The 23,311-nt window shown below is 36.8% G+C and overlaps 1 protein-coding gene across 5 annotated transcripts in view; it reads right to left on the reverse strand.

Moving 5' to 3' along the window:
• The window catches only part of lsamp (limbic system-associated membrane protein), a 737,122-nt gene that overhangs the window by 58,140 nt on the left and 655,671 nt on the right, over nt 1-23,311 (reverse strand). For all 5 annotated transcript variants that reach the window (XM_023351201.1, XM_023351200.1, XM_023351202.1 and 2 more), the window contains 2 exons: nt 19,341-19,485; nt 17,307-17,394 (listed from right to left, as the gene is read on the reverse strand). In XM_023351201.1, coding sequence (XP_023206969.1) covers nt 17,307-17,394; nt 19,341-19,485 — 233 coding nt within the window. The remainder of the gene's footprint in view (nt 1-17,306; nt 17,395-19,340; nt 19,486-23,311) is intronic.

Raw genomic sequence — 23,311 nt, forward strand, 5'->3', positions numbered from 1 at the left:
AACTCTTACATCATCACTGTCACTTTTTCTCCGGTATGTCTTTCATTTCTTTCTGCATTTTCCCTTGAGCTCCAGTGTAATGAGTAGGCTACGGGAGTTGAGTATTCCCTAGCTCTGACAAGAGATAACAACCCCATATGTTTATTTACTGCAGTGGCTAGTGCAGCATCTAACCTCTGCCAACTCTTGCGTATCTTCACAGGAAGAAAATATTGCCCATCTAATCTGTAATTTCACCATCAAAATGTAAAAAGTAGGAAGATCTTTGACTATATTCTGTGATTGCACTGTTACTTTGGGACACCTAATCACTGGAAAGCAATAAACTGTATCAAAATAGTTAATTTTAATTTTTTTACTAAAATAACGAGACTTTTAAATATGCAAGAAAATATAAAATAAATGAATATTTGAGTATAAGTATCATAGTCTCAAAGTTTAATATCTGGAATATCCAGCTATTGAGTGGGAAAAAAATCAGACTATGAATGCACCATTTTGAAAATTTTGGCCAGTATCAATATCTGATATTATACCATTATGCTCGATGATCAATATTTACTTATATTACACGTATCAATGCATATGTCTATACATATAACATATTCCTACCTTTTCGACGTTGTGAAAAAACGACCATACCACAGAGAGGGATTCTCTGCTTTAACTCTACCCCCAATCCTGCTCTGCATCACTTACCCAAATGAATACTCCATTAGGACTACCTTTCCCTTCTTCAACCACATACATAACTGGCAACAAAATGGAAATGAAAACTGATTGTTAATGTCGATCCAGTTTTATTAATGGGACTGATACCGATATGTTCAAGCACACTGGCCAATACTGATATTAATGCTGATCTATTGTGCATCTCTCATCTAAACTTTTATTTCTGAAGTAGATTACAGTTCCTAGCATTGCCTAATTAGTAAGCAGTAACTTTCTGTTATCTGTAGGAAGATGTCACGGTCAGACAATGGGGGTAGTCCATCAGCCTGTCAGTTGCCAAAACCACACACTAAACAAAACTTGTAAAAGCGCACGCAGGGTTCTCTTGACCCCCTCCTAGGACTGTGGGAGGGTAAAGGCATTTTAGACAGCTATTGTGAAGTATAAGACAAATTCAATTCAACATTAGCCTATTCAATACATTCAACAAAGAACTTATCCAATAAAGCTCAACCAGGCTGTGTTATTGTTCCTATAACAGCTTCAGCAGTACAAAAAAGAATGCATTCCACCAGAAAGGAAAAAAAAATGTTTAAAACTGGTTTTGGAGATTGTTAAAACTGCTCACAGTGCATGCATAATGACATAAATTTACATATAGACTGCACACAAAAACAATTTGCCTGTCACAATATCACTGATAGCCATTTTTTGTTTTGTCAGATCCCACTGTCACATTGCTTAAAACAAAACTTATTAAGCACTAAGATAACTCAGCTGCAGTCAAACTTATGTTTCCTCAGTTAATGCTAAAATATGGCTTTTATCAACTCTAAATATTTGTACTTTACTAAAAAACTGCAAACATATATTTTTATTAGTTTATTTCTTTATGCGATGTTAATATTTCAAAAAAAAAAACTATCAACTAGCAAAACAAAAATTGGAACTACTTACTGCAAACTAGTTACCTTTATTGCACTTATTGCAATTGTAGCATTTTAACAAAGCAACTGTAAATCAAAGAGTTATGCTTCTTCACGAGTGTTTAGTACTCTGTTGCCACTCTCATGAATTGGTATGTAAAGCACTGCATCAGCGCCGGCCAGCATATGGTCCAACAAAATAGCATGCCAGACATCTGGTGGGGCAGCAGGGAATGTAGCAGCCAAGTACACTCACTGGAAAATGCTGAGGATGTGCATGAGTATGTAATCCATGCAAAGCACATGATGGATGTTAGGGAACAAATTTCAAACATCTTTAAAAGACTCCTGGCAAAAACATTAGTTTTGTTTTTTATTCTTGTCTTTGATTCAAATAAAAAATCAGATACGCAATAAAGCACAAAAAGAAGTAGATTGTGAAAATGGAGGAGTACTTTAGGAAAATATATCATATGCTCAGTACAGACTTGGTGGCATTTTGCAAGATATCAATTCATAAAATAATGAAAATGTAAATATTTTTGCTATTACATGAATAGCTGTTAGAACATGCACAAAATAGTGCCAAAAATACCTACATCAAGACTCACTAAGTCCTTTTGGAACTGCGCATGGAGAAGTATTTGAGAGCAACACTGCAAAAAGCCGTGCTATGCCGATAACCATACAGCTGCTGACTACTGTAAAGTTCCCAGAAAAAGAAGCATTTTTGAATAAGCTGGAAGGCCAATGAGGACTAAGCCAGTTGACTCTATGCAAAGTCCTTTGTAGGCTGGAATTAGCTGTATGAGAGTCAGGTTTAATAAATCCCATAGCATGTAGATGAAGAAGATGACATTAAGGATTAAATTGAAGCCAGTTTTCCCACAATGATAGGAACTAAAAGCATCACCACACAATTAACTTATTCATGTCAACACAACACATTTTCTCTCACTCTACAAATTCAGGCCAAAATTCATTTATTGTCGTAAACTGAATGACTGAGACAGACTATGAACAGAAATTAGTTCTTGGCAAGAAAATTCATTCATGTTGACAATAATACCCTTGATACACCATGATCCTTTCTTCAGTTGAATGTCCTTCAATTTTTTCTAGTTAAACAACACTTTCAGTTTATTCTTCCAAGCTCCTGAATGTGTCTGTTTACAAAAGTTATGTCAGTAAACATTTATAAAATTTATAAAGGTCTCAGCCTTCACCAGTGCAAATTTACTATACAGAGGCCATGAAGTAACTACTGACCTATATAGCCACATGTACCCCATATGTACATCACAGTCTAGGATTATGACCTAGAATGAGTTGCTGCTGTGAGGCAATGCCAAGTTTCTTGCTTTGTAATGGTTTGTGTGTTTTGATTTTAAAATAGACTACCATACAATGGATAAGGCATGACATTGTATGGTCGGATAACAAGTTTTAAAAAGTTTTGATACCACGTGAGCCATGTTGCTCATATCAAAACCAACACTGCTCATTATTCATTGGACATTGCAGGCACTGAAAAATGGAGAAAGAAAGATTCATTCTAAAATGCTTTGTTTTTCTGTCTGCAGAGAGCAGAAGGGAGCAAAAAAAGAGAAGTAGATAGGTCTGCAGGTTTGCAGTGCTGAGCTTGATTCAGCTCAGCCATCAGGAGGCATCCAAAATCAGATATCTCCCAGCATGCCCCTGAAGTACCTGCTTGCACTGCTTACAACACTTCAAATGCAGACAAAGCTCTTTCTCGTGCTGCTTTCTTTGCTTTATGGGTGCCCAGTTAGATCTCTAAGGAAAAAGCCATTAATATTATTACAGAGATCTGTTGGTCCTGCTTGGACAAATTAAATAGCTGCTGCTAGGTGACTTTGAACACCTACAATATTGTTTAAATATCTCTGTGCAGAGCTGAATCACGGTGCTGATAGTGGGATCAAGTCTGGCAGCAGGATTGACCTTAACAGCAGCTGTGCTGAGAAGCAGAACGTTTACACCCAAACACGCTTTCAGACAGGTGACCCAAAGTAATGTAGGCCACAGGAACAGCTGAGAAGGGGACAGAATTCTGTAAGGCCACAGTTTGGTGAAGTAATGACATGCCTACAGATGTAGCATATCAGGGCGAGGTTCTAAAAGGTAATCAGCATCCCATATATTTTCATGCGCAGAACTGGGTCTGTTTACTCCGACACAGCAGACGCATGTTGACACCACTTCTGCACACACTTCAGTTCATGTTTACCCCTCAAAGGAAGGCAGTCAGGTCAAGTTTAACTCTGCCACTCCATCTCACTTTCAAAGGCAAGTGTGCCGAGCGCCATTTCGACGGGCTGTCCATCTAATTGACAGGCCCAGGTCACACAGAGGATCGAAAAATGATGGAGGGAAAGGATGCTGGCAGGTTCTATACAAGTAATGGGGATGCATGTGGTGAGCAGAGGCAGTCAAAAAGAAATAGTGGCCCTCTACATCAGAGATCAGACCATAGAGACACTGGCCAGAACCGATGTCCGCCTGGTTACTCTGTGAAATACGACTCTTCTGGATCACCTACACTCCCTAGTCAATATATTGCCACTGTCGTGTGTGTCCATGGGATGGTGCCATTTAAATGCATGACAGTTCCTCTCCACGAAGGGAGAAAGAAAAAAAGATTAAAGGGTACGCAGTCTTATTTTATTATTTTTATTTTATTTTTAGAAATTCCGCCTCAGAAAGCCTCAGCAGCCCAGGGAGAAAAGGGAATGGTAAATTGTTGCTTTCATTAAAACTTCAAGGAGTCAGTTTCATTATGAAAGTTCAAAGGCAACAGCAAATGTGTGTGGCTTCTTTCTCTCTGTTCTTCTTCCTCTGCTTCGTCCAACTGGCTTGCTGCACTGAATAATGTCCGCTGTGACGACTTCTTGTAATCTTGTCCCCAAGGGGACCTGTACATATGGATGTGTGTCCTGCTGTCGCTCTGCTGTCGTGTTCACGTCAGGCATAATGAGGCATGGCACGGCTTACTGCTGGCCTTCACCCAGTCAGGGCTCAGCTTGGGCTTTTAAAAGTTTGAAAGCTGGACCTCAGTTTCCTGTTTACACAGAGAGTGGTAAAATGCTGAAAATACGTTGCCTCTGGTGTTTTTAGAGATGTTTATAACAACTGAGGGGGTGTATTTTAACAACTGCACAGAAGTTTTATATTAAAACAGAATATAGTAATTCCTTTTCAGATAGGAAAACTCTGCTTCTGCAAAAACTAGAATGACCGTATAGCAATGGTATTGGATTAAGCAGTAAGGTCAGTAAAGATTTTTTGCCATGTTTGTAGATGATGTACAAATGTATTTACCCCCTGAGTAACACACCCAATTTCATTGTGGCAACACAAACAACCTCATTTCAACATGAGTCAATGTTTATTTGTAGGCTTGACTGAGACCTACATGTAACATCTATTTTTAAACAAAGCAAAAATGTTTTGTCAAACTAATGGCTAAACTTTTTATGTGGGATATCCAGCACACCCAAAGAATCCAATTGTGAGCAACACAAAAATAGCTGTAAACCATTCAATAAAATTAGATCCAAAACTCTGCAGCAAAGGCTCCGATGAAAATTAAGAAGATCGATCATATTTCTCTGCTTAGCATGAGGGCTTGTTGAAAGTTACTTACTTGATGCACTCTGCTAGGTTTTTCTTGACTAGAAACATTTTAAACCAATTTGAATAATAAACTTAACTAGGATCAACAGGAATGTAAGTGTCAATGAACTAAAAGGACTTTTATTGTAGAGTGCCTTCAGACAACATTTGTTGTGAATTGGTGATACACACATAACTTGAACTAAATTGAATTGAATAGTATTTTGACACTATTCTTGGTAATATGATCCAAGCCTTTGAGATTGGAAGACATCCTTGCCATCACCCTAATTTTGAGATTTGGCCTTAACTGCATTACACTGTACAGTGACAGGTGGGAACAACATACATTCTTATCTGAAGTGTTGCTAAGCATTCAAGCTTTACATGCTGTGCACTGACAAGAATCAGCTCCATTTTTCAGTTTGACTTTCTGCTTTCTTTCTCACCCCATGTAATTCCCATAGACTCTTCAAAATATAAAATATACCTCCTGGGTTTCTTTAGTTCAGTCGAGCCCCCCCCCCCCCCCCACACACACACACAGCAGAGGCCAACATTGTCACTTTTTCTTTGTTCTCCCAAGTCTTGATAGGGTTGCTTTATGCAGTTTGTTCTCACCGACTGCCCTGCTCTGCAGTGCTTTTTTTAAATTAACTCTTGGTGTCTCCTATTCTTCTCCTGGCATCTTCTGCTTGCTCTCTGCAATATAGCCAAAACCTTGCGTCCAACTATGACACACTATGAGTCTTACTTCCTAACAGAAAAAGATTGCATCAACTGTAAGCTGCAGTGCTTACTTGAATTGTTTCCAACATCTTGTTTTCATGTCTTTACAGACTGTGTGAATGAGTTTTAGGCGTTTTCTTTTATTTAGTTTTACAGTTTAACTCCATTACCTATGTCGAACTGTAGAATACACAACTCTTGTAATTATCAGGGATGCCAGAACTTAAAAACAATCCAGGAGCACCATTCATTTTCATTGATACAAATTGGTAAATCTAAGGCAGTTTGTACTGTGCACATTAATGCATATTATGGTATGTTTAGCGTTTGAAGTGTATAAAATTATTAACACTTTTAGAAAAGATTTCAAGTCTTCATGGACTTTAGCTATTGGTACCTAACTCCCATGAATACTGGGAACCCTCTGTACTCCTTGATTTTCTCATGTTTCAACCATAAACTTCACAGTTTTCCATAACTGTATTTTATACATCAACATAACGCAACACACAATTGTGAAGTGAGAAGAATTTCTAATGTACATATTTTTACTAATAAAATCGGACAAGTGTGGTATTAGGTCCCCATTTACTCTGGTGCTCCTACATAAATTCTAGTGCACGCAACTCCCTTCAAGTCGTCTAATTAGTAGAGGAGATTCCACTGCTTTGTAATGTAAACAGCTGCAGAGATCCACAGTTCAGGCAGGGAAACTGTTTATAGGACCAATACTGGTCATGTACCCCGCAAGTCTGGCGTTTATGTCAAAGTGCCAGAGGTCAATCCATTTCCAAAGCAAACATGTGGAAATGGGTGACCTCATCAAATGAAACTAAAACTGAACTTTATGGCTTATATGCAATTTGTTATGTGTGATGTGAAGCTAAGGCTAAATGCATCACCCCCTAGTTGGTCCAACAAGATCATGATAAAATACATTAAAATGAGTTTTTGTTAGGCAACAAACTGTGAAAATGTGAAAATGGTATGAATAATCTAATAATTCCAATGCACTATATTCATATACTGTATATATATATATATATATATATATATATATATATATATATATATATATATATATATATATATATATATATATATATATATTTGGCACATGTTAAACCATCTATATGCTCAGAGTTAGGTCAAAAACCCATGACACAGTATCTTTGCTCTCACTGAGAAACTGCAAACAGCTGTAGCACTTGTGGTTTAGAGGAAGTTTTGTTCTTGCATTTGCTTTTTCTCTTCGGAGAGTACAAGCTTCATTGATCTTTCTTAGCATTCTTTATTTCAGACGAGGAAGGTGGAATCATCTGGGAGAAGGAATGAAGTCTGAGAGCCATGCCTGGCGGCAGAACAAGCAATTATGTGTTTGTGGGTGTGATCATAGTTTTGTAGCAGGAGAGCCAGACAGACTGCCGATATCCAAAATGAATGAAAACCATACAACAACTAATCCACTTCTACCCAATACGTCTCTTTCAATTTCTCAGTCTTCTGGAGTGTTTCTAACTCCTGTCCAGAACCTTTATAGTTAGCTCAAGAGGAAGTAACAAAGCACCCTGGCAACAGATCTTATAAGTGTTGGAGGTAGTCACGAGATGCACAAGTGAACAGTAAAGATGAAAAGATGAATGAGAGAAGCAAATGGCTTCACAAGTTCCACTCAAATAATCTGATTGTCCCATGATAATTGTAAAAAGGTCAGTCCCTCTCTTTGGCCAGATTGAAGAGCAAGAGATTATGTGCAAAGAGAGAGACTCAGCCCCCTCCTGTTAAGGTGCTCTTTAGAGTGACATGGCTTTCTTTATAGAGTTCAGTGGACTGACTCTTTAAATACCACAGCATTGTGATGGCAAGAATGAAGAATTGAAAGGAAGAAAGGATGAATCAGTGTTGAAGTGGAGATATTTGAGTGTCCCATCATTCTGCCTGAAATTAAACCATTCTTACAGATTTGGATCCAGAATCAAAGTAAAAATCAAACCAGTATAAAAAAAGCTATAATCTTAAACCAGATTTATTATTAATTAAGTTATTCCACATTCAACTTATTAATGGTAGCCATTGGTGCCAAGTTTGACACAACCAGTTTTTAGATTTAAGGGACACTTCTTTTTTTTACATGAGGACAAGCTGGTGTGCACACTTTTAACAAAACTACATTTCATAACTCAGTTTCTCTTTTTTTCATATCAGGTTTTTTTAAGTCAGACATTCAAATAGCAAAAACATTTAAGTGTGATAAAACAAAGACAAAAATAATTGTAAGGAGGGACATACTTTTTTACATCACTGTATGCTGCCCAGTATCACGACTTTATTTTATCCTTGGTAAAAGATGTGTTACAGTAAGACCAAAACATGGATGGCTTTGTTTCCCAGGTGAATTAAAATTTAGATTTAATACCATAAAAGCTCTACAAGATTAATCTTCATGCAAAACTGCTGACTCAAATACAACACAATCAGCTTGTTCAGCATTGTCAACACTGAAATGTTAAAGAAGAGTTGATAAAAGACAAATGGAAACTTTAAAGCAGCAGTTTTCTATGCAAATATATCTAATAAAGCCAATGCTTTATATGAGCTCATGCAGAATGTTTATATGCAGAAGTATGCAACATTTTGTACTGCAACTTTAAAAAATGACGCCAAAACAAACCAGAGAGAACGGTCAGCTCAGCTACACTGGAAAAAGAAGAGTGGACTGAACCAAACCTTATATCAGCATTTCAGCATATATGTCAATACTGTAGCTTAAACAATAATTCAACTACTATATGAATGTTTACCATCAGGTTTCGAAAGACTAGACTGCTGCTTGATGGAGCCCACAAGTTCAAGGGCAAATTTGTCTTGGGACAAAATTGGCACAGAGAGGAATTGTGTGACAAAGTAAATCTGAGCTTGTTCAAACTTGACACTGAAGAAGACGACTTTAGTGGTTTTAGTGCACAGGATGAAGATGAAGATTTTCCTGGTGAGCTGATCTATATACATGGTAATCTCGGGATGGACTAATATTTGAAACATAATAAATGTCAAAAAGACACTTTAACATCTCCGTTTGTCATTCTGCCTTGCAATGCATGCTGGAGTAGATGTCGAGGACATTTTTCACGCCTACAGATCAAAGCAGACATTTTTATGAATAATTATTTTGAAGCGAAAATGAATTTTGTATTGAATCGTTTCCCCAAAAATAGGAGCCAAATTATGATTCTCAAAGATCCCCGTCCCTACTTAATATCTACAGCATTCCTTATCTCCGCTCTTGGCTTACAGCCATGTAAAATGAATGGAGGTCCTTGATTGGCTGCTTTGCATATGCCAACCAATAGCATGTCACATACAGTAGCATTCATTGCACCTAAGGATTTCAGTTTCCCAAGCTGCACTTGGGAAATTCGTTAAATATTCTAGATATGCTTTACAATGAAAGGTAAATTTTTCACTAACATTTTCGAGCTACATTCCATGGAAAAATCTGTGAATACTGAACTGAAAAATAAGGGTTAACTACTACATAAATCTCATGCACTGGATTGTCTAAATATCAAACCACACCATTTCAGCCTTCTCTCTCTCTCTCAGTCTAATTTGTGACACAGACCCATACAAACTAACAGACTGGCGTTAGTAAGATTTGCTCAACCTATAAATCAGCTATTCCAAATAAAGTCTAAATGTTAGACGCTGGTGAAAAGCAGGGTTCAACAAACTGAAACGCTTATGAATGGGGTAAGCAGTCTACTGGCGGCTTGTCAGTTAGCTGGAATCGAGGTTCCATTCCTGTAAGGGAATTACAAGCTTCACCTCGTGTGATGAATGAATCACTCTCCAGGCTCTGCATTTTATGAAGCATATTTACATAGCATATTATGGATTTGCTGAATTTGCTGAAACACTGCAGTTGTGCAACATAAACGCATGTACAGAAATGGTTGTGAAGGGAATTTGTACTATATTTGGCTTCATTGTAAAGCCATTCTCCGTAGCAGCTGTGTGTATTTGCAGACTTTCGAAATGTAGTCATTGCCCTCAAACTTTTTCAGATTTTGTCACATTATAACCACACACATAATTTATTTCATTTGAGTTTTTGATGATTGACGAACAAAAAAGCAGTACATATTTATGAAGTGAAACAAAAATTGTACAGTTTTCTACATTTTATTTCACAAAAAAGTGTAATATGCAATATGTGTTCAGTCCCCTAAGTCCATACTTCTGCTTGTAGAGCTGAAAGTCTCTACCAGTTTTGCATTTTCTTAATAATATAGCTCAAACTTAGAAAGGAAATCTGTGTTTGCATTAATTTTTAACAAGTTTTTTAGCTGGATCCATCTTCATATAAACTTTATGTGCAAAAGTATGCAATGTTCTGTACTGCAACCTTTAAAACGATAGATAGGGCTCTCAAAAGTTTGGGAGAAGTTTTTCCACTGATTTTATGCTGGTTCAATTTTCCTATGAACCTTGATCATCTTCCCAGTTCATGGAAAAGAAAAACATCCCACAGGCCGATGCTCCCACTATCATGTTTAAACATGGTCATGATGTTTTCTTTTTGCTTGTTTGTTTGTTTATGATGTTGTTTGCTCAGTAATCTTCTTAACCAACCCTTTAAGGCTTTCGTGTAGTAGATGTATACGGAGAGTAAATTGCTCAAGCTATTGGTGGCACTATATTTTCTCTAGGGGTATCAGAGAAAATGGGAAGAATACAAACACACACCATTTTTACCTGAATATTATTCCTAACATACTTTGGCTGCACAGTGGTGCAGCTGTCAGTGCTGTTGACTTGCAGAAAGAACGCCCTGGATTAAAATCCCGGCCCGAGGACTTTGGAGCCTGCGTATTCTTACCATGCATGTATGTTTAGGGATACACATGGTTTAACATATTGTACATTGGATCAGCAAGATAACACTCAGAGACTATCACTAAAAAAATACATAAACATTAAACACATTAGCATAAAAAGATTCAACCAATTTTTAAAACTCAACCACAGAGCCCACAAAGCATATCCCTTTTTGGGTTAGCAGCTGGTGACTGTGGAAGTCATTAATGTACAGCACACTGACATCATGTTTAAGAACCAGTTTGAGACATGATGTAATATCCTGCTGGAAGTATTCATCAGAAAATGGACACACTGTTGTCCCAAAAGCAATGATAGGAAGTCGATCAGTAGATTGGCCTACCATGGCCTTAAAAACATTGTCAGAATAAATGGCTTCTTATCAAAGTATACGCAGAAAAAACGATGCATAACTTTGGTTTCATCAGGTTAAATTATTGCAATGGTATTTATACCGCTAGACCTGTGGTGGACTAGCGACCTGTCCAGGATGTACCCCGCCTTGACTGCAATGAGACCAAAGAGAAGAAGAAAACACAGACGTCTCACAACAGCATGCTAGTTACAGATTTAATGATGTCTATGGAATTTATTTAAAGTCATTCAGAGGCAACAGTATTGTCATAAAAACAACAACATGAGGGAAGCTAATACAAAAAAAGCAGAAGTAATAGAAATGTATTTTTGTGGAGCACTGATTGCAACTTCTGTACATTAGTCTGTTTGGATGCATCATCAACTTAGGAGTGATGGGATTGGGATGTGATGCACTCCACTGACACACTGACTTTCATAATTTCATAACTATAGCTATAATTTTTTCAGTTATTGTTTATGTCTGTATTTTATCACATGTGGCTTCTGGGGCAGAAATATGATGCACACCTCACATCATTGACATGAAAGTCAGAAAAAATGCAACATGACACCAGCCACTTTGAAAACAAAGCTCAATACATAAAGAAGTGGCACAACTTGGATTTTTTGGGCCATTCAAATTGGCATGAAAAGGGGTAGCATATTTTCTTACTGTGTGAACATTAAGCCTTTGTCCTGAGTTTTTATGTCTTCCTTTGCTTATCTTTTTAATGTATCAGGTGATTTTTTGCTTATGTTGCTTTGTTCTTTGTGTAAAACACTTTGAATTACTCTTTGAATGTTTGGACAACAACAACACTCAAGTAGAGCATAGTATTCAAACAATGCTTAGTTGGTACCAAGTGTGCAAAAAAAAAAAAAATTCTCATGATTACACTGCAATCAGCTACCTGGAGCATTGATGGAACGTAGGCTAGATCAATACATTCATGTTTGCATTTGACATTTCCATCTGAATTTAAAACACATTGACCAAGGCAGCATTTTTCATATCTGCTATTGTGAAACTTTGCCTAAGTTGTTGGACCTTAGCCTCAACTACCTGAGTTTACCTAATAAGAGTAAGACCTGATGTGATCTCCTGTTATTATTGACCATCCATTTCACACTTTTCTATGAAAATGTAATTTTCCTTCATGTAGTTGCTGCTCACCAGATATTTTCTCCTGTTTATTAAGTCACTGTAAACCTGAGAGGTTCTTGTATGTGAAACCTCAGTAAGTTGTCCCACCTAACCACATATAGAAAGCTAACTACACTAAGCCCCTGCCATGTGATTGGCTGATTTGCAGTGTGTTTTGACATCCAGGATGGGAAGTAAAACTGTGCAAAATATGCTGAATCTGCATATATCTGACAGTCTGACAGACATACAGTATATAGAGTTGTGAGGGTTTGACTGAAACTGTGGAAGTTTGAGCAACATGATGGCTCATTATCTGTGGCCACAAGCATAATTCAAAGCACACAGATTGAATAATGTAAAATATTTACAATTTGTAGATGCACCCAGATGAATTCATCAGTGCCAAAAGGTAAACCTCCCATTCCTGACTAAAAGACAGCTCAGGCTACCACTACAGTCTTACTAAATTCTTTCTCTTAGTCTAAAGTTGGCAAAACCTAAGTTCAGATACTTTGAACGTGTTTGTTTTTTTTTTGTTTTTTTTTCAACAGCATGTCCTGATTGCCTGAACAACACATGAGCTATAACCTGCAGACACAAACTGTGCCAAACTAACAACCAAGAACCTTGCAACCTTACAGGGTTGTAGAAAATAATGGCTTTAAGCGAGGCTTTATGTGCCTGACTGTACAAATAAGAGCAAGAAGTAGTTCAGGAGTTAATCAAAGGCAGTCACTCTGGAAGTTACTCCAACACTGATGGAGGTACTTCAGGGTTACTGAGTGATTATTAAATCACAACTATATAGGAGGCAGAGAGTGTGCAGCTCACATCACTTGTTTTATTGTTTTCTTCACTTACTGATAATTTGTCAAAGTGTGAGGACCATTGAGAAAGACTTGAGACATTGTTAGTGGAAAATGTTATTTTAAAAAAAATAAAAGATATGGTCAGAACTGATAATTAGTTTGCTAATCAATTTTGAATGTTATCTATTATTTCCAGTTTCTTGACACATATTTTCACAGCCTCAAAGTACAAATCCTGTACTTTTAAATCAAAATTTTATTTATTCTCTCTCTAGCACTTAAGAACCCCCCTCCCCCACACACACACACACACACACAAATCTAAGCAGATTAGAGTAGGGAGCCTACCTTATATTGGGATTTCTAGTGCAACCACTCAGCTGCTTGGCTTCTCTTGTATAAGTCCCACAAGTCTGTCACTTTTTCATCCTCCACAAATTTACTTTGTCTGACCATTTGTTTTCCAATTACTTCCCTGTCCCTGCGAGCAGAAAATTGTCAGCTTTGGTTATGTGAACCTGATCTGGGAGTCTGTAACCAGGGGCAATGTTTGATGCCTAAGACTTTCATACCCATTAAAAGATGAAGGCAGGGTGAATTATTATCCTACAGAGTTGATTGGGTTTTTGTGGGAGTTAGTTCAGGTCGCTGCATGCAAGGTTGTAAGTGTCACTGCACACAAAGGGACATTCTTATCTTCTGAATGAAAGCGAGTGAATAGGTGGCCAAAACTAATGAGCTGAAGAAGCAGAATTTACATTTGTATTATGTTGTTCAGAAAGCATTTATTAGTTATTGACAAATTATGAGCTCTTCCATCTGAACCCTAGAGCTAGTTGTTTGCCTACATTTGTTTTCGATTTCTGAACCCAATTGTCTTTAATCAGCAAAATCATACTGAGCTAAAAGAAAGTAAAAGAAAAGAGTACGCCCACATAGCAAGGAGCTGAGCACCAATGACTGCAGGATTAATAATCTTATTTGAAAGGTGAAGCAAAGGACACAACGGCCGGGAATAGAAAAAAAAAGAGAAATCAATTTTTGGCTTTAACTATTGCATTAGTTGTGATAAACGATCCTTCCTTCAGAAACTTTGGAAGTCAACACAGGACATTCAGATGATCAAGCACTGACTAATCGCATGCAATGGATTCTGGGAAGGACAGGCAGTTTTGCAGCCATGAATCCCAGAGGAGCAGCATCAATACAAGCACTGACCTTTGGAAATTTTATTAATGGATGAATTGATAAGCTCATAATGAAAGGAGAGAGTCTCTTAGCGGAGTTTTGTCTGAGGTGACATTATGCAGTGGTGCATTTATCCATCAGCCTATTGTATTTAACTGGGATTACATTTCACTGGCCAACTCATACATGATACACACCTGAATTAAAGGAACAAACCTCACTAATGATGGGAATACATTTGATTTGTCAAGTGTTTTCATAATGCAGAGGTGATACTGAGATACACTCCCCCACATGCGTCACCTCCATACAAAGGAGCTATGCAACAAGTGCCACAAACTACAATAACTGCTGCTTTGCAAAAGAAGACTACAAAGAATACAATCATATTAGGAAAGATAATGAATCTGTCTGTTTTGACCTTGTGCAGCATCAGATGTTCCTATTGATGTTATTCATTTATGATTCCAAAGCAGACTGAAAGAAGAAATGAAGAGGTAAATACTCTACAAAACTGCTCAGTTGCTTCAATCTGAGCAGTTTTTATTTGACGTATTTTTATACGTCAAATAAAAATATTTTCAATATAATAGTCAGTGTATATTGATATTCGCATTTTCTCTTAAAGGACAAAGAGGTTACAGAGCATGTAGAAAAAATAGACTACAGGTGATTTGATTCAAATTTGAATAAGCATTTTTTTTTGATTGGCTTAGTTTGGTATTTGATATTTTGAGTTTAAATATTAATCTCGTTATTGTTCATGAAAGCTTTATAATCAACACACAATGCATGTTAACATGGACCCAAGTTTCCTTCATCTAAAACAAAAATTAATAATAAAAAAAAAATATTGTGAAGTTGCTTTTCATTGTATGGACTATCTATGAATTGACATTTCTATTTAAAATCTGGTAGAGAACAAGAAGCTAAATTTTTCAGGAAAATGCAGAATGTGGATGTGTTCCAGCCATTAAGCCTGTTTGCCTTTTTTCTCTTTGAGAAAGCCGATCAATTGCAAAAACTGATTACGGTTAACAATGTCAGAGTTGAAATAAGATTTTATGGCATGAGAAATTACAACATTTTAATATTTCAAGCTAACAATGTTTGTCACACAAAGAGGAATTTGGCAACCAAATGCCAACTTTATCATTAGATAAAGTTGTTTATAACTTTATTTAGAGAAATAAGTCTGAGCAACTCTTATTTTAGGCCTTAAGTGTGAAGGTGAGCGCTTTAAGATTGACAACATGTGGACTAAACATGTAAAATATTCAATGTGAAAACAAAGTAATGTGTGAAATCTTAAATTGAATAAACATGTAAATGTAAATAATGCCTGTTATACCAATACATACATTTTGATTACAGTCTTAATCTGGATCAAAAAGAAAACTGTAAACAAAACGGGGGCAGGGTTGTAATGTGAATGGTCTTGTTTCTCTAACCAAGCTTATATCACTATTAACAACATTACATTATTATTAATTACTATTATATATTCATTACTTAAAAAAATAAATAAATAAATTACTGTGTTTAGGTTTAGACAGTTTCTCTGTTTTGAGATGATTCTATCTGCTATAGAAAATATCCTTTCACAGAGCGCAGATGAAGTGCAGGTACAGCAAGAAACACATCAGGAGCTTTATAGAAATTGGGATGAAACATTTCTCACCTTCCCAATATTCCAGGGGATTCTCCAGTCTTCCAATGTTGCCATATGTTTGCATATGCTGTCTCTCTTTGCATCCTAAAATGACTTGGCTGAGCCTGGCTCACCTCGTTAGTAGCCTTGCTTTTGTGCAGAGCGCTATAATGCCTCAGCACAGATTAGTTTTTTTTATCATTAAAGTTCATTTGGACATGACACTTCACCGTTTAAAACAACAGAAATTTGAGGGAAATTAGAACACGGGAATCACTGTGTTGATTTTTTGACATTATAAATGATGATTTATTACTACCATTTGCAAACCTAATTATTAAGAGAGATCAAAATGTTGCTAGACAAAAGAAAATTGGGTCCATCGCAAAAAAGGTGCTCAAGTAAATTGCGAACACACTTGCGATGAAATCCTAAAATATGACGACAGAAATGGAGTTTTGCTTGTATTTTTTTCGATTCACAAACACACTGATGAATCAGTCATGTAGTACAGACCAATTTTGAGGTTTCAAAAGTCACTGGCTACACCATCAACATACATGGTTCATAAAAATCCTCCTGAATTACTCGAGACATGCTTTGAAGCTTCAACACAGAAGACACATCACTAGTGAAAACATAACAAAAAAAATGGATGCTTAAATTGATCGTACTCTATATTCACACTTACTTAATTATTGAATCATTTTCCACCAGCCAAAATAAAGAAAGACAATCATGTCTTGTCTGTGACAAATTTGAAATCGTGTCTTGTTTCATAAGAGAAATGTATCATTACATTCCTTCAACCAGTAGCTCTGGCCTGCATATAAAAATGGAACAGGAAAAAATCCCGAAGCCCCTCTGATCATATCCTTCTGTAGGTTTTCCTGCTTTCTCAGTTCAAGACAAATACCGTCATGCTTTATGTTATATAAAACAAATGTTAAAAAGGCTTGTCAAGTGCACTTAGAAATCATTTGAAATGGCAAATGAAAAGAAGTGTACTGCTGTGGGCAGACAATTGTATCAAACTGCCTGTGTATTCTCACTGAGCACATTCAGAGATTTTACTGCAAAGATCTTAGAACAACATGTTTCCATATTAAGGAATTGAAGAGTGATAAGGATATCTGCTGCTTCTAAGAACACCGGCTAAACTTGGGACTTTTGACACAGTGGAGATATATCAGAGATCAATGTAAATTAAAAAACCAAGTTGTAAGAGAATTTCCAGGTACATCTCGTCTGTTACGAGATGTAACAGACGAGTCCCCATGCTACATGCACCTTGTGAACAGGTGTTTGCAGCTTACCTTGTACGATGAGGTAAACCTGTGAGGTCTTAGGCTGCTGCTTGGTTTGTATAGAGCAGGTATAAGAGCCTTCATCATACACATCCACCTAAAGAGGAAAAAAGGGAAATTTTATTGTCATATTCTTAAAAAAGTTTTATTTTGACATTACTGCAAAACTCTTTACAAACCTCTTAATGTATCTACTGCTTCATTATCACATTTTTCCTCATACTTGGCACTTTCATTCTAAATCTTGGTTATTTAGACGAGTTATTTTCAAAATTACTTTATGATATACTTAAATTAACAACAGGGAAATCAGTCAGACTTCATCGCTTTGGAAAAAGTGAAATAACATGAGAACTTATTCCCACCTCTCATGCATTTTATTATATATGTTTGAAGTGTACACAGTTTTGAAAACAGAGGCCTATTTCTAGTATGTGACGTGTATTTGATTTGACACATTCAGGTCAAATACAGTTTCTCCTAATCACAAACCTTGTATGTAAATAATAGTATTTACTGATATGATAAGGCATAAGGTAATGATTTTTAGTAAGTCGGATTAAGTAAGAGGAAGTGCATAAAATTAGCAATTTTCTGCCAGCTTTTTCTTTACTGACTTGCATGCTGCAATAAACCTACCTTTTAACAATACTTGTTTTGTGCTCAGTTATTTTGTATGTCAAATGATACATTAAGCAACTAAGTTTAAGAAAATTCACACTGGTCTGGTTCAACAAGAAAATCAATAACCCTCTTCATAGTAAGGGTTTTCTCCGAGAAGAGTTTCAACTTTTATAGAGGCAACAAAAACGCAAACAAAAGCAAGCAAAAGTTCCCTTAAAAGTGGTCTCTTAAATTGAAAGACTTTTAAAGAGCATTGCTTTATTGTGACCACAAATGGGAGTTATAACATCAACCTCTATCTGCTTTTCTGCACTTTGTGTGACCGCTTCTTTTTAATTTAACCTTCTTAATTCTGTGTATTGATTTGTTTGGAAATTTCACCTCCAGCCTCAGAGAATATTATACTCAACACAAACTGCAGTCCCCAGTCAATGATTTACTCTCATACTCTTTTTTTCTGTATTTTATGTTAGGTTAGATTAGGTTAAGCTCAACATCCTTCCTCTGACAAACAGAGTCTTACACACAGCAGTAGAGAAAAATAAGGACCAGAAACTATCCAAATGTTGCCAGAATTTATTATATTTTTGTCATAATGGGTCTTTGCCCACCATGATGAATTACAGGCAGACTGGGCTTTCCCCAGGGCATTTGTAAATCTCTGGGTCTGATATGGGTGTGTTAGGTTTCAACGCTGCCATCAAACATTTCTCCTGACTTGACCCTCCTTACCAAACAAATCAACATAAATGTTACCCTTATGAGCTCATTTTAAAGAACAGGACATAATTTTCACTACTTCAATCTTTGAAGTACAGTAGTGTGTTATGTACTTATGCCTGGGTTTAATGTTTCATTCCTAACATTATCAGTCTTTGGCAACTTTAAGCTGTGTCCTTGGCTTACTTGCACTCAGGTTTTTTTTCACAAATTTCTTGACTTGTGGAAATGAATATAATTATAATGACTGCCAAGCCTGAAAACGAAAAAAGTATAAAACATGATAAAATTCCGGGATTCTTCTAGCTCTTCCGGGATTCCCCCGGAAGAGCTAGAAGAAGTGGCCGGGGAGAGGGAAGTCTGGGCCTCCCTTCTGAAGCTGCTACCCCCGCGACCCGACCTCGGATAAGCGGAAGAAGATGGATGGATGGATGGATGGATGATAAAATATGCCTTTTGATCCTTGTGACTAGAAAGATTTAATCAGTAAGCCACAACTTCCTTTTTCTCTGGGGTATTAATATAGCATGACAGAGAGGTCATCCTTCAAAAACTAAAAGACTGGAGAACATGCATTCATGTTTATCTTTCTGATGGAAATTAAAAAACAAAATTTTCAGTGTTAAATTATTTATGGCACATATTTTCTTCTTATTATCATCATGTGCTCAGATGTTTTACTGCAGCGGTCAACATTACCTTTTGTATGCGTAGGCTGTACTCCAGTTGCCCTTTAGTCACCAGGCCTACTCTGGGGTCCAGGGACCACTTGTCCTCACCAGCAAAAATAATGTTGGATCGATTGAGCCAAGCCACCTTGGAGACTTTGTCATCAACATAACACCTACAAACACAAAAGTAGAGAACGCCACATAAGCAGTGGGGAGAGAAACAAAACACCCCAGTTCACCTTTTAATGAATACAAACAGAAGAGAAATCATATTAGAAAAATGACATGTATGATGAATGAAAACAAGGGATTTTGAGATATAAATGGAGGTGACTGAAAAGAGATCAGTGACATAATAGTTGTTTTGCAATCAGAAGGCTGTAGGTTTGATTCCAGCTTCCTCCTGTCAAGTGGTAATGTGCTCCTGGGAAAGGCTCTCAACCTCAAGTTGACTACCAATCTGCGAATCGATGTATGAATATGTGCACATTTGTAAGCACAAATGAGTGAATGTGTTTTGGCCCTTTTTATGACTTTTTTATGACATATGTCTTTTTTTTCCACTCATCACTTTATATACAGAGACTGAAGTCTCTGTATATAAAGAACTGTATTTGTACTGTATTAAAGAACTGTACCGTACTGTACAGTAGTACGTTACAGTAGTACGTTACAGTATGGTACATTAGAAAAAAAGGCCTTTTGTTTCTAATGTTGCTCCCTTGCCCTCACCCAGAAGAGCTGTGGCAATACCCGGAGTGGGATGAGGGGGAGGGGAATACTTGCCCCATATTTGAAAAGCCTTGAGCTGCAGTGTTTTATAAAGAAGGTAAATATTTCAGTCCCTAGATGTCCGAAGCTGGTAAACACATACTCCAACAAAAGATAGTTCTACAAGGCATTGATTCAGTGGGTCTAAATGCATACATTGTTTTTTAAAACCCTCTCCATGTTTCCTACCATGTCTCAATTACAGGCTACTTTGCATTGGTCTATCACATAAAATCCAATAAACTACATCAAAATTTGTAAGTGTTCTCCTTTGCAGTCCTTCTCGACTTGTCCTTCTCCTATAAACCATCTCTTTGTGATAAACACATCCTCTTTAACAGCAATCCTCTTTCTGTGATCATAAAAAGACTCTCCTGTCATTGTAGAGCTTTATGCCAGGTAAGCTTACGCTAAGACATCTCACACATGAAGCAAAGGAGCTGAGCATCTTCCTAATGAATAAATGTAAATGTAAGAGGATGTCAGAGTAAATGAGAATGGATATAAGCTGTAATGCAAGTTGACAATAGATGTACCTCATATGTAAATTCATGCAACTCTCCGAACCTCGGTTAAGCACACTACTTTGGATTGGCCTAAGAGGGATTAGATTAGTGAGGCAGAGCGTTGAGGCAGTTGACCTCCAGTGATGCTCAAAAGTGACAGTTCAGACACCCCAGTGTGTGACCCAGTGGGAGGTGAATGTCAGATCTTTGATGGCTTTTACTTGCAGCTTGAATCCCTGCTGATGTGCCTTCCCTTTATGTGGACCTGTGATAACTGTCTGTAGTTATCGACTGTCTAACATATAACTCCCACTTTCCTCATCCAGAAGCACTTATCCATTTTAGTTTCAAAAATCTTCAGGGGTCTAATTAAAAGAGCAGCATGCTAAACTGATTTAGACAGCTTCCTATATGCACAGAACTTGAGGAAGAACCCTTTCCCCCAAAACCATCCATAATCCAGAGGGAATGTCTGGAGGAGATAATGGAGTCTGACTCAACCATCTCAAGCCATGGAGCATCGATCAGTTTATGACTCAGTTTCCTTGTTTTCTTTAATGTTTTGAGCCTTGTTGACTCAAAATCGTTCATCAATGATGCAACCTTGCAGTGCAGGTTTCATACAAATCATCGGCACCATATATTGTGAAAAGAAATCTGCATTTGTTTCAGCTATTGAGCTGTTGGTCTGTTGGAACTAACCCTGAGCAGAATGAAGAAGAAAGAGATCAGGGCTTATCTGCTTTAGCATCTTTGAATAAGACTACTCCATCACAAGAAACTTTTAGACAGAAAGTGGGTAGACAGAAACTTTTGCAGGTGTCATCCCTTTTGTGGAACCCTTTTCAGTCTGACAAACACAAAAGGCTACAGACAAGTAATGCTGTTGAGTGTTCAACAACCCTTTCTTTTTAAGGAGTTGATGTTCTATAACCCTTATACAACCCGAAGACAGACATTGACAAACTGAGAAGCTTTTTTGTGTTCTCAGTAAGGCAGAAAACTCTCTGGGGTGGTAGAATGGTTGCATTTGGCTTTATTTTCTCTTAACTTGGAATGTATTGCTGATTGGCTCTAGTCTCTGTATATAAAGGGATGAGTGGAGAAAAAAATAACATATAAGTCATAAAAAGGCCTAAAAGAGACAGGGACAAAATCAGTGTTTATGTGGGTTAAAAGGACAGATTTGATAAATAATAAGGGTGTGGTGTAAAATACAAAATCAAGTCAGTCACATTTTTTGAGAAATAGCAAAACAGCATGTTCTAAAGTAAAGTCAAGTGAATACAACAATTATGCATGGTGGACTATTAATTGTCAGTGTTTCTGAGCACCAACTATTCAGTTTTCTTCTTATTAGGAGCTAAAAACAGGGCACCACATTTTTTTATATTACAAGACAGTGACGTATAAGAAAAATGTATTGCAATGAAATAAGTCCGAGATGGATGCATAATTTTTACTCTGTCAACTGAAAAACGGTGAGTTTGATGTCTAAAAGCTTAACGTTTGTTGCAATAACAATAAACATTTATGCTAGAAAAAAATCCAGTGTCCATGATGGGGCTTGAAGGCTCATCTTTAGGAACAACTTTAGTTAGATTCATTTGGTTTTTATTTTTAGAAAATTGCGGAGATCTTTTGCTGACTGGAAAAAAAAAATATTTATTTTTCTATTTTTCACACAAGCCATTTTGGCTTTGTGAATTTAAAGCTTTAATTAATTTTATAATAAGTTCTCAATTTCAGTTTTAATTTTATGTTCCAAATGTCTATAGTGTTATAACCAGTGGCTTTTCAAAGATATGAAAGACAGACAGATAGCTGATGAATAATTTACTACTAAAGTGTTTGTCCATATGTTGCTCTTATCTGGCAGACAAGGTCCTGGCATGGGGATGTAGAGACTTTCCTGCAGACTTTTTTTTTTAAAGAAGTTATCAAACAGGTCAGTATTTTGTTTCTGACACAACAATATTTTGACACAAAACATCCTTTCTTCGTATCATATTCTATCTTATCTGTTCTTTAAGTTTATATGCTTAAAGACAGTTCATATGCTTATCCGAATGTGAAACAAAATTCCCAATACCGGTCAATAAGTCTGATTCTGATTATTTTTGTTCTGATTACGTTTGATTACCAATAAATATGCACAATTCATAGCAAATTTCTTCAATAATTGGATCAATTTAGGATGGAACTATCATCCTCAACTTGCACAGTTAATTTCAACTAAATATGTTTTTATAACTATACAATCTACTTTCTCTTCATGTGGACCAAAAAATGCTGATAAAGAACAAAGTCAAAGCGGATTAAAAACCATTTCACTTTGTGAGAACTATACTGTAATGTTCCTCCTAAAATATTTTATTGTTTCTATAGTTTTTTCATCATTACCATAAAACACAACTTCTCCACAAATCCTATTGATTTAATTGTTTTATTTTTCACCAAGCCTGCCTCACATCCTGGTCCTTGTTGCTGCTTTCAACAAGTTTCTTCTCAACTATTTTCTGCTCATCAGTTTTTCAGAGCAGAGGAGAAAACCACATTGCTGAAATCAAATGTACAATTCATTGATCGACGTTTCCCTGTCTCTCCTTCGACTTGGCCTTTGCTTTCTCTTTCTTTTGCAGAATTGTTCATGCCGAGTCCGTGCTACTCTCAGCTCAGTCTGCACAGCACTCCCAGTAGTAACTATTTTCTGTTCTCGCTA

The sequence above is a fragment of the Xiphophorus maculatus genome, chromosome 18 (genome assembly GCF_002775205.1).
Source record: "Xiphophorus maculatus strain JP 163 A chromosome 18, X_maculatus-5.0-male, whole genome shotgun sequence".
In the NCBI taxonomy this organism is placed as follows: Eukaryota; Metazoa; Chordata; class Actinopteri; order Cyprinodontiformes; family Poeciliidae; genus Xiphophorus; species Xiphophorus maculatus.